This window comes from Lacerta agilis, chromosome 1, assembly GCF_009819535.1.
Source record: "Lacerta agilis isolate rLacAgi1 chromosome 1, rLacAgi1.pri, whole genome shotgun sequence".
NCBI classification, from domain to species: Eukaryota; Metazoa; Chordata; class Lepidosauria; order Squamata; family Lacertidae; genus Lacerta; species Lacerta agilis.
The window spans coordinates 129299109-129311631 of record NC_046312.1 but is presented as its reverse complement, the minus strand read 5'-3'; the positions used below and the strand labels follow the sequence as shown (position 1 = coordinate 129311631).

At 40.2% G+C, this 12523-nt stretch overlaps 1 protein-coding gene across 1 annotated transcript in view; it reads right to left on the bottom strand.

Annotated features, from left to right (window-relative positions):
• Nucleotides 1–12523, bottom strand: part of SPAG16 (sperm associated antigen 16) — a 389408-nt gene that overhangs the window by 332249 nt on the left and 44636 nt on the right. The window contains exon 10 of the mRNA XM_033171018.1: nt 4362–4492. Coding sequence (XP_033026909.1) covers nt 4362–4492 — 131 coding nt within the window. The remainder of the gene's footprint in view (nt 1–4361; nt 4493–12523) is intronic.

Genomic DNA, 12523 nt, shown 5'->3' with positions numbered 1-12523 from the left:
TTAGCTAGCTTTAGCATTAGCATAGGTTAGTATTGCGGAAGAATTGGCGGTAAAGATTTAGCTAGCTTAGAGATTGCGGAAGAATTGGCGGTACAGGGTCGGCTAGTTTAGGTAAGCTTAGAACAGTCGAGGCATAGAGAAAAGTAGAAGCCCATGCGGGTTAGCCAAAGCCATCAAAAGAAACAATGGTTGTCTGTCTTTATTTCGTCTTAATTTAAATTTTTCATAGCTTACTAGCTCTCTTGCTTGGCCGTAGTTTTGGCCACCTTTTATTTGGGTATGTTACTTAAGGGAACAACTTAGGAGGTCGCAAGTGCTTGCAGGTACATTTACGAGGCACTTTTCATCCGAACTACTCACGCACCCTTCAGATTCAGCCTGGCGGACAACGGCGCGGTGTGAGTCAAGCTCCGGAATTACCGGCCGTCCCGTTCACAGGCTTGGCCGGCGCCCATGCAAGGACGCACGTGAGGCGCTGGCCGCAGATCCCCAGCAACTGGTATCCCATGTGCAGTTGACCTTGTCCTGCACACGGGAGGCTCCAGCAAAGAATCCCCGCACTGGAGTGGCCCATTGTCTTGCCACAATAATGGGATGAGAGTCAACAAACTGAAACTCAATCCACGTAAGATTGAGGCACTGTTTGTGGTCAGTTCCCTAGACCGGATGGATGGAAGTTTGCCTGCTCTTGATGGGGTTACACTCCCTCTGAAGGAACAGGTACATGGCTTGGGAGCACTTGTGGATCCTTTGCTGTTGCTTGAGGCTCAGGTGGTCTCAGTGATGCGGAGTGCCTTCCCTGAGCTTTGGCTAGTGGTCCAGTTGTGCCCCTATCTGGACAGGGATATCTCAACTACTGTTGTCCATGCTCTGGTAAGCTCTAAATTAGATTACTGTAGGGCTGTAAGACGGTTTGAGAATATTACACTGATCCTGGTCTGACTGCACTGAATGCCAATTAGTTTCCAATTAGTTTCAGCTGGCACCTTTATTATGCACCTTTAGGCACCAGGCAAAAACATTCCTTTTCAACCAGGTATCCTATATCCTTTCAAATGTGTTTGTGGGAGGGAGGGAGGGAGGTGGGGGGCTATTGTTTTGTTTTTGTTTTTTTTGTTTTTTTTATATAAGAATTTATTGGTTTTACAACAAACAACAAACAAATACAACACCCACATTAACCCAACACCAACTGAAAGTAAACAAATACACAAACACCAATAATTCTTCTTCTTATGCTGTAAAAAAAAATTTCTTGGTCGAATCTTGGTACAGACTTCCCCTGCCTTTTCGCCTTCGGTTCCAATCCCAATTATTACTTTAATAACATCTTATGCCATCATAATCTTAAAAAATCAAAAATCTAAAAGTTAAAATCTAAAGCTTCTTTCTAACAAATCTTGTTTCATAATAAACAATATTTTCCCATTCTTAACTTAACATAAATCAAATCATGTTATAGCTTCATGTTAATTCCACACAAGATTCTAGTTCTTATCCACTTATTTTCAACATAAATCGTAACAAGTATCTTCATTAACTATAACTGCTGTTAATAATAGAGATTTAAAATACCTCTCTTCTTTCTCTAAAACTTAAAGTCTTGACACACCAGTTTCAGGTTATCATAATACATCCCTTTTCCTTTATACCTTAATACTGTTCACCCTATCCCCCTTCTGTCCATTTTCTTTGGTCGTCCTGCTCCAGAGCTGCTCCTCGAAGTGTCCTTTTTCTTTGCATGTCCACAGATCCAGACTAAGTCCACAGTAATCCTTGCATAGAACGTCAGGGTGCGCACCTTTTCTCCCAGCCTCTCCGGTTCATCATCACATTCTTCTTTTATTTCTAAACATAAACATAAAGTTCTCACCTTCACTCCCAAGCTCTCACCTCGGAAGTTAGATATAACAATTTTCTCCGTCCTGGGTCTGCCACCCCCAAGGGACGATCCACTACTCCGGAGTCGCCATATCTTTTCATCCTGTTGTTCAATCAGCCCCTTCAGTTCAGTGCCAAGGTTCTTCTCCAATACAGCCATTTCCTGTACAGTCTCCTCTGTGGGATATAACTTTTCTGACATATGACAGTTCAATATTTCCAATTTTCGGTTGAGCAGTTCCAGTCTCAGTAGAATAATCCTTTCTTCATGGGTCATTTCACAGTTCGTAGCCAAGTTAAAAACAAAGCCAAGCATGGCAGAAGCGGGCATAGGTGTCAAATTGCAGTTTCGATTCTCAGACTTCTCCATCTTAAACCAGTAACTTTCCATTCAGTCAAAGTCCTTCACGGCCATTTTCCCTGAATCCAGGGCGCAACAGCCAAAAAATTTAAAAAGAGATACTGTCCACCAGTTTATTCCCCGAAGGGAAATCCAAGAGTCTCACTTATCAAATTTTAAATACTTTATAGCCATCGCTGTAACAGCAGTCTCTTAAGCTAGTTATTTTCTATCCCCCGAGGGGAAAGAGGCAGGCTCCCTTTCCAAGTGTCTCCCAGGTCGTCATCAAAGCGCAAAAACAAATCAAATCCAATACTCACGACGCCGGGATTCTTTCGCTCGAACTTTGACAGGTAGAACATTAACGCTCATCGCGGGGGCAACCGCCGCTCCACGTCCCGGTTGGGGCATGTCCCCTGAAGCCCGGCTCCGTTTTCCCTTCACCCCCACTCCCCCTTTACAGGGGGAGCGAGGGAAGGGTACGGAGCCACAGTGGGCATAGCCGGGGAGCCCAGGGTGCGGGACGCTCTTCCCGCACCCCATCGGAGCCCCGCTTTGCGGTAGCGGGGCTCCAACCCCCGGGACGGACTGGGTCGCCTCACAGCCGAGGCAACCCACGACCGCTCCGCAATGGCGTCGCCGCCGGAAGTGGGGGGCTATTGTTTTGTATTGTTGTTTTGTTTTGTTTTGTTTTGTATTATGTATTTTGTGTTTTGATCTTCTATTTTTATGCTGTAAACCGCCTTGAGTTCAAAGGATGGAAGACAAATTTGATAAATAATAATAACTTTCTGTAGGGGTCCAGCATTGTGTTTTAACACATCTGATAGAGGAGTTGCTTTGGATATGTACAGGTAGGTAGCCGTGTTGGTCTGCTGTAGTCGGGGGGAAAAAAAAACATCCTTCCAGTAGCATATAGTTTTCTATATTCAGCTTTTCCTGTTGTTCCGGTTGGACAGTACCGGTAGCTTCCTCTGTATTTTCAGTAGGGATGTTCTCGTGCCCTGCCCCTGTCTATTGCTGGATATTTTCTGCCTCTTTTAAAGCAGACACATTTGGTACTACTTGTATGATTGCTGAAGAACTATCTTCAGTATGCGTCTGGCGCTCACTAGCTGCCTTCTGCTTTTTGAAGTAGTTGCAGATATCCATAGCTAAGGAAACAAAAACTCCTCTTCTTTGCTTTCTCTCTAGCAACCTTATATAGAAAGCCCTTCTGCATTTCAACCTTCAAGCAATCAAAACAGTAGCACTAAGTTTCTGTTTCCAAATGAAATGATTTTTGCTACCCGTTTCCTGAGAACCACAACACCTTCGTTCATATTATCTTTGCATTTTGGGGCTTTCCAAATTTTTAGAATAAGAATCAGAATCTGATTCTGATATGTATTGAAGTTCTCACCCTAGGCCACTAGGGGTGTGTGTGTATATAGTTCATGCTGCTGCAGTTCTCACTCAGGTCCGCACATGCAAATGAGGGATTGAAAGTGATGTTCAGGGATTGGGTAACTACATAAAGTTGTTGCTGTTGCTTGTAGCTGAGTTCTATATAAGCAGGCTGCTGAGCCCTTCGGATCAGTTCTGTTCCAGCCTGAGAATAAACAGAGCTGCTTGAAGAATCACTGTGTCGTCTGCTATGTCCACCCACTATTTAATAGATTTCAAATCTTGTAACATTTCCAGAAGCAGCTTTTGTCTGAGCTGCCTGCAGGCCCAGGATGTTTTCCTCCAGAAAAGTGCAGAGAGTCGAAGTCTGGCAGCTACTCTCAATAGGATCAGTGTCAGAGATCACTCTAAATCTCTTGCTGACTAGCTGGCGTATGTATGTGTGTGTGTGTTGTGTATATTAAAAGAAATAAATGCATATAATATTTGGGGGTGGGGGTTATTTCAGGTGCAAGGGGAAATACCTCTACACAAAAGGGCCTCATCAAACCTACATTCTCCTTGGTCATTTTCACCTCCCGCTGTACCATTTATTCATGGGGTCCCTACCCATTCATTTCTTTTATTTCACTGCATATAGAAATGGTTGCATTGTTATGAGTATTTGGCAACTAGCATTAAAAGTTAATTATTCTGTATGTTAGTTTAAAAAAATCAAATGCATAAATAAGCAATTTTAGAAGGTGGTTCCTACCAGCTCACTGCCAGGTCATGTACTTTCAAGGTGTTGCTCAACCTGTACATTCCAGACTTTAGTGGGCGCAAACATTCTTTTGCACGAGCGAGGTAAGGATTCACTTGAATATCTTCAGGAAACTCTGAATCCTAGAACAAATACACAAAAAAGCAAGCATATAATTAACCCTCAGTGCTTATATAGGTTCTGAACCATATTTGTATTTACAATTTAACCTGAGATGGTGAACACAGTAAGCTGGAAACAATGCTTTTTTCTTACATAATGAAATTCACATAAATAAGAAATACATGGGGCGTTGATTTCATTGAACAGTGTGGCCAAATATTTTCTAAAGGTAAGTCAGCAGGCTAGAAAATTTACTATTAACTCTAATTAACCAGGCTAAATAGGCTTTATTAAAAATTGATTGTAATTTAACAATGTCAGGAGAGAATTTGACCTTATATAGTATACCTTAAGCAATAAAATAGAGGATTAGAGGGTTTTAAAACTCAATAATGTTTGCAAAATTGTAACTCTACACTGTTAAATAGTGATTTCATTTAAAAAAGATAAAGAACATACAAGTTCTTCTCAAACTACTATCACCCCTGAAGATTAAGAATACAAAAAAAAACCTCAGTATCTGAATCTCCATGCATAACAAAGATGCTCATTTGTAGCCATTTCATTCTGAAACCCTTCTGGTAGTTGTTCAATTTTATGATTAAACACAAGGAACACACCTAAAGCAATCACATTCTACAACTGCAAAATATGAGGAAGATACAACTTAAAGCCTCAATTCATATTCTACATCTTCAAAGGATCAGAAAGTGCAAAATAATATTTCACAAAACTGGGGGGGAAATGAAAGAGGATTATAACATTCGCGTTCCATTTCCTCATTCTGTCCCTGCTTTTTGCTTATACAACAGAACTATTTGGACATACGGTACAATTTTTGAGGTGCATAACTACAATGGTTAGTTCACAAGTTAGCTGTAGCTTTAAAAAAAATGGACATTGGTTTCACCATGCATTTCTGTTTGAAGGATGGAATGCAGGACATTTACTCAATGGGATGAATTCTCCCACTGGACAGGATAGGCAGGGTCTTTCTTTTGCCTCCTCCTCCAGATTACCTAATCATAGGACCACGGCCAATCAGGGGGAAGCCAAGAGGGCGATTCAACCAGGGCCTCAAACTCAAAGGGGACCTCAACTTTAGACACTTGTTGATTTGGGGCATTTGATAAGGTCTGCAACTTGTTTTTATGCACATTGAACAAAAATGTGACACTCAGCTTTAAGCTTCAAATTTAAGAAAATAAGAAAAGTGATCTGGTGAAAGGTTTACTTTTTTGTTAACCGAAATAGAGGTTATCAATATCGTATTAAAGAGCATAAAATGTCAATAAATATTCATTAAAATATATTGGCTCTGATGGCACAAGATGAGACCATGATGGATGTGTCTTCTCAGATCAGCTGATTATATTAACAAACCTCTCACATATGTGTGTGCATGCACTTTATTTTATGTTCATGCATTGACATTAAAAAATTTTTTTTTATTATAGATAGGGTTTTCAAAAGATGGAAGTGGCCTAGGCCTCTCTGGACCTCATAAAGTGCACCTTTCCTTGTTTGTGGTTATTCTTGAATCATTGAAGTGGAAATTCAGTTGGAGGACTTGAATAACTTTTGCATCCCCATGGAAAAAGATAAACGTGTAATGCTAGCTTTCACTCTCTGCCTCTGGCCTTAGGGGTCCCTGAATATCAATAAAGTTCTCCTGTTACCATGACTGGACGAAAGTCTCCAGTTTTACAGTGTCTCCCCTTCCAATGTATGATATGTGAGAAAGCCACTGGATTTTCTGTTGCTCACTAAAAAAATCAAGAATCATATATGAAGAATGTTTCTGTATTACACCTACAATTACAGTATATTATTGTCCAGGAAGGAGGGGAAGGGGAAGACAGGCTGAATTCAAAGTACTCATCAACAGAATCATTTGAAAACATTTGTGGACTATACTAAACATTTACTAAACATTTTAGTACATCTAGGCGATGTATATAAAGGGCATTGTAACAAATAGTGTTGAATGTCCTCCATGTCTCCCGACTCACAGATACAGAGTCTTTGGTACACAGGGGTGTTATTGAATCTTCCCATTAGATATGCACACACTGAAGACACAAAGCTGTAAATCCTTTTCTAAGTGGTGCCAGCATGAGATTAATAAAGTACTGCTCCAGCCCAAAAGATGTTTCATATATTGGATATCAGGATGAGTATGCCATCTGGGAAAGTGAATGAAGGCCCCTCCATTTAGAGTCCAAATATTTTTTTTTCTTTGATGAGTTGTTTAACGCTGTAAAAGGCTCCAAAATTAATTGATTCATTCAATACCAGAATTTGGTTCTTTCTTTCTTTCTTTCATATCACGTATATTAAAATTGTAATCCGCCTGTGTTAGCAGAGTCAATATATAAAATGTCTTTTAAAATAAGAAGATAACAATGGATTCATACCAACAGGCAAGAAAATGCACCTTTGAAAAATGCAAATACTGATTTGGGATTGAAACCTTTCCCATTTAAGTTAAAGCCAACGATAAATTTACAAGTACCTCTTTCACATTGAAAGGTAAAAAGGCAGGTTAATGAATCATTAAATTATCAATCATGCTGTTATACCCAGCAGGCTGAGGTCCAGGTGAAGGCTGTGACCTTCTGAACAAGAAATGAGGTCTTCACTCTCACTTTTTATACTGCATCATCCATGCTTGTGTAAAAAGAGAATATATGAAGTAATTTAAAATAATGTTCATTACCACTTGTGTGGTATCAAGCAGCATGTTTCTTTCTCTGGGTAGTTTGTTTTTCTCTCACACACCCCCAGTATTTCAGCCATTCTTGTGAATGGGCACCCCACCCTCCCCACAGGAGCCATTTTATGATAGCTTCCAAGGCAACTCCCTCAAGATTCCAAATGTGTTCATTACCTAATCTTCCAGATTGGGACACTTAGTGTTCATCCCAATGCTAAATTCTCTCCCTTGGCAGGAGGAGAGAAAAAACAAAGAGGAAGGTAAGCCAGAGAACAGCTCTGATCCAGTGAAAACCAGCTCTGCTCTCAAGTTTCTTCCCTTTCATAGAATCACAGAATTGTATAGAGTTGGAATGGACCCTTGGGGTAATCTAGTTCAATCCCTTGCAATGCAGGAATCTCAATTAAAGCATATATTTATATTCTTTTATAATACTGATGGTGATGGTGATAATGTTACATTAGCTTCCTAATAAACCTCAAGCGACGGGGTGAGCTCCCGTTGCTTGGTCCCAACGCCGGCCAACCTAGTTGTTCGAAAGCACGCCAAAAAAGTGCAAGTAGATAAATAGGTACTGCTCCAGCGGGAAGGTAAACGGTGTTTCCGTGCGCTGCTCTGGTTTTGCTACTCTGTTAAGCCAGAAGTGGCTTAATCATGCTGGCCACATGACCTGGAAAAACTGTAAAGTGAGATGAGCGGCACAACCCCAGAGTGGTTTGCGACTGTCAGGGGTCCTTTACCTTTTTAAACCTCACACACAAATGTGTGATGTTTTGTGGGTGTGAATTTTTCTGGTTGCAAATTTTTGTGCTCATCCGAAAGTATGAGCATAAGCCAAAATAGCTGAAGACCTCTGGTTTAGGATTTGACTGGCACATGCTAAACAGTAGCTTAATCTAAAAGGGAAGTGGAAGCTTCCAATCTCCTTGTGGCCACATCAGAGGAAGAATGGGAAGGGGGTGAGCATACAAATTGGGGGCTTACTGTGGTTCAGGCTCAATATGAATGCAGCCATAGAGCTGAAAACATCTTCAACATGCATAAAGTGTGTTTGATTCTTAGAAGTGCTATGCTCTAAAGCCTTATTCTTCATTTTCAACTTAGGGCCAATATAAAGCATGTATATGATACCTCAATATTATGTGTTCCCATTGTAAAAAAAAAACAAAAAACAACGTAGCTGTGAATGGAAGCCCTATGGAAATACTTTTGAATACCAAAAAAAATCTCTTTTAAAAGGTTCTACAATACTTCTTGCAGACACTTTGTAGTGCAATGTGTTTTAACCATGAGTGCAATTATTCTATAAACATCTGAAATATCAGGAGAAAGCTGAAAACCACTGCAGAAAAAAGAGCACAGTAAAAACTTTTATTATATACTACACCTTGCTTAGCTTGCTAATAAAACTCATAAAAATCACCCACAAAGGCTGTGGCTACATAAATCTACCTTATTCAACTTTATAACCCTGACAGGTTTTCTTTTCTTTCTTTTTTAATAAACATAAAGATAATATGCAGGAGATAGTAAAAGTTAGATTAATTAAAAAAGCCATTGTAAAACTGCAGTAACTTCATAGGCAATGACGACTGTGCTCATCCAACTGTTCATACAAAGCTTGAGTAATAATGCCAACAGTAAAATGAAAACTGAAACTGCTCCTGACACAGTTTTAAAGGTCTGTGAAAGCAAGTGAAACTTTCTTCAGCTGTTGCTTTTTCTGCAGAGATGAAATGAGAAGCAAAATGTGCTACAGCTACAGCTGTTTCTTTTCTGCTTGACATAACCTCTGAAGCCACATGAAAAATGCCAGGTAACATCTCACAAGACACCATACTCTAAAAAGTATGTCAAATACATTCCAATGACCTTTCCAAATTGTGATTTTTCTATTATTATAGCCCTTTGAATATTTTTATGGCACAACAGACACAGGAAATAGAGGAATAAGATCAGATGTGACAATGTTTTGTAAGAAATTTCTGACCATAAATAAGCACATAATAAAATATGCATAAGGCTAATTTACAACACTCCTTTACATTATCAGAATCATTATTATTGGTGTGTCATTACATGCCTAGTTACCTATGCATAAGTCACATTTGAATCAATGAGACTAGTCTGAAAGATGAAAGGATTGCACCCCCTTTCGTACGTCTGAAATAAGTAGGAGCCCCTATGTGCAGATGAAGCTTGAAAATATGCCTTCATATTCACTATGGTGTCAGGAACCCCATCAGTTGGGAAGCCCATTCCTGCAGAGCTCTGGATTAGTAGCTTAATACTAGGTGTCTCTTGGCTCAGTAAGTAAAAGCAAACGCCAAAGCAGCTGGCAATTTTTGTTGCCCATGTGCTGGTAACCTCCATTACTGCAGTGTGCTCTATGTGAGGCTGCTCTTGAGCTTCACTTGGAAGCAGTGGTGGAGATTCATGCTCCGGCACAAGGGGCGGAGAGCAGGCAGGGGAGTGGCCCAAATGGCAAGGTAAGAGCATCTACACAATTGCAGGAAAGGCATACATGGCAGGGGAAAAGGCCAAGATTGCTCCAATGAACTGATGCTACTGAGTGGAAACACGACATAATTTGTCAACATTAATAAACAGCTGAAGTGAGCACAGTAAGGTGACATATGAAACCCTTCAGGGGGGCTTGTCTTGGTACTGTGTGCAAAGAGCCAGTCATATATAAATGAAAAGGCAAAAATGCCTAGTTATGGCCATTACATGGCCACCACTAGCATACATCTGGTTAACATGTGAGGTGCTGAGGTGAATCTAAATGGCAGTATCCAGTATCAGAAGCAGGCAGCACCAACTGCAAAGCTCAAAAACGTTCTGTACTGAGGTTGAACAGAAACATGGGAATAAGCATCACTTAGCTTCACAAATAGGCCAAACAACGCATATATGACACAACTGAATGAAGAGGAGGATGTTGGTCAAATAAATTATCCTGAACACTTTGGCTCTTATTACAGGTAGGTAGCCGTGTTGGTCTGCCATAGTAAAAATAAAAAAATAAATAAAAAAAATCCTTCCAGTAGCACCTTAGAGACCAACTCAGCTCAACTCATTTATTTCGGCTTTAAGCCCATAAACATAACAACCAAAAACAGAGACAGAACATCACAGACTGGTTTAGAGACCAACTAAGTTTAAGTATCTGACGAAGTGTGCATGCACACGAAAGCTCATACCAAGAACAAACTTAGTTGGTCTCTAAGGTGCTACTGGAAGGAATTTTTATTTATTTATTTTTTACTTTGGTTCTTAGATAGCAATTGCCACCCACCTCCAAGATATAAAATTGAGCATTACAAACAGAAGTACAGTATTAGCTGAGATGCCATTAGAATTACCCTAGTAACAATTCAGTGAGACAATTAACAGTGGTTGGTTATTGCAGGATTGAGAGCTGAGGCTGATTGGCTCCCATAAATATTTTTAGAACGAAAGGAAACCACATTCCATAGGACCCTGCATCAATAATGATCCCCATCCCGTTTGTCATTCTGAGTTCTTGTTTATATCCAAACACATCTCCAGTAATGATTGATTTCATTTTAAACTTCCTTTCCCAGTTGAACACTGAGTTGCATGCCTGGCCCCATACCAGAGAGTCTCAAAGGCATTCTTGAGACAACTACATTTCAATATACTTCAAAAACCTGCAAAAGCCTTTAGCTGAGGTGTGCCACTAGAGGTATTAAGGACAACATTTCCCTGAGCCTCTGTCAGGTGTGCCAAACAAAAAAATGCCAGGCAATTCTAAAACTCATTTCTTGCAGAAATACAAGGATCCTGTAAGGGGTGGAAATTAGCTGAGTGGGGAGCGTGCTGGAAAACTCCTGTAGGAAAATCAGATTTTAAAAAAACAGCTGCTGTAGCTAAGGTTATTTCATGAATAAGACTGAGGGGTGCTGCCCATTTTCTAGGATCCAGTAATCAATTTGCTTGCTATAGCAGAGATCTGCTACAGTGGGAAGGGACCAAAGTTGAATGGAGCCAAGAGCTGATTTAAGTAGAGAGATCATATCCACACCATACATTTAAGCTCATGGCTTCCTCTAAATAACCCTCTGAATTGTAGTTTACCCTCACAGAGCTACAATTCCCAGTACCTCTAACAAACTACAGTTCCCAGGATTCTTTCGGAGAAACCATGTGCTTTAAATGTATGGTGCAGATGTGACTAGGGATGGAAGAATTTGGAAAGATGGGTGGATGAATTTGGGAGTGAACAGGCTAAGCCCAGAACATTGTTTCTAGTTTTCCAATAATTCTACAGTATTCGTGAATTGTTTCTTTTCAGGTGAGATCCTTTTGAATTTAAATTTCAGTTTAATACTGAACCACCTTGACCTCCAACCATCACACATACACAAACAAACAAACTCAAACACACACAAGACAAATCCAGAAACCCTGTTGAAATGTGCCTGCTCTTGCACTTCTTTCAGAGTTTTTTAATACCTTCCCAAAAAGTTTTCAAATATAATATCACAAAGAGTTGGTGCACTCATTTTGTTTTACTGTGGATCCATTTCCTGGTGCAGAAAAAGCTGAAGAAGAATAAAATCAGTTTATTACCACCTGGCCTCTATACAACAAAATGTAATACCATATGCTTTTGTGGCTATCCTAAGTGCATATTGTTATTCAAGAGCTGTAACTCACTCTAAAATCTCTAGACAGGGGGATAAATTATTTATGGGGGCTACAGCAGATGGCATAGTGAGTTAAAAATGAATTGTACTCTAAAAAGTGCCACAAACTTACACAAAAGATTTGTTATTTTGGTGCACTCACAATAATCTCTTCTAAACTTGCAGTCTTGACAGAATAGAGGTTCTTTCAGCTACCTGAAAGCAGAGTCTGAAAAATACCCTATTCTTCCTTGATTAGCTGCACTTAAGATTTAGAGTGTGTGCAGTGGGGAAAAGGAAGAGAGGGAATAACGACATGGAAAGAAAGTTGTTTCCAATTCCTCTAAAGGAATCTGCTGGAAATAACATTTTCTCTGAGGGCTCGTCCACATGTACCTTCTGCCCTGTGCTTTCTAGGCATAGGCCTGTGTTCTAAAGCTCCATTTCTCACGAATGTTTGCCCCGCCACTTTCCACAGGAAAACCCGCTCTTTAACGCTAAATCAGAATAAACGACAATTTGGGTTTTTCGCAGATTGCTGTTTGCGCTAATTCAGCAGTAAAGAGCAGGTTTTTGCAGGGAAAGCTCCAGGGCTAAAGAACAAGCACTTGGATACAGATCTTTAAAGTGCAGACCTGTGCCTAGAAACATGGCACAAAAGGAAGCTTGGATAAACTCTGACT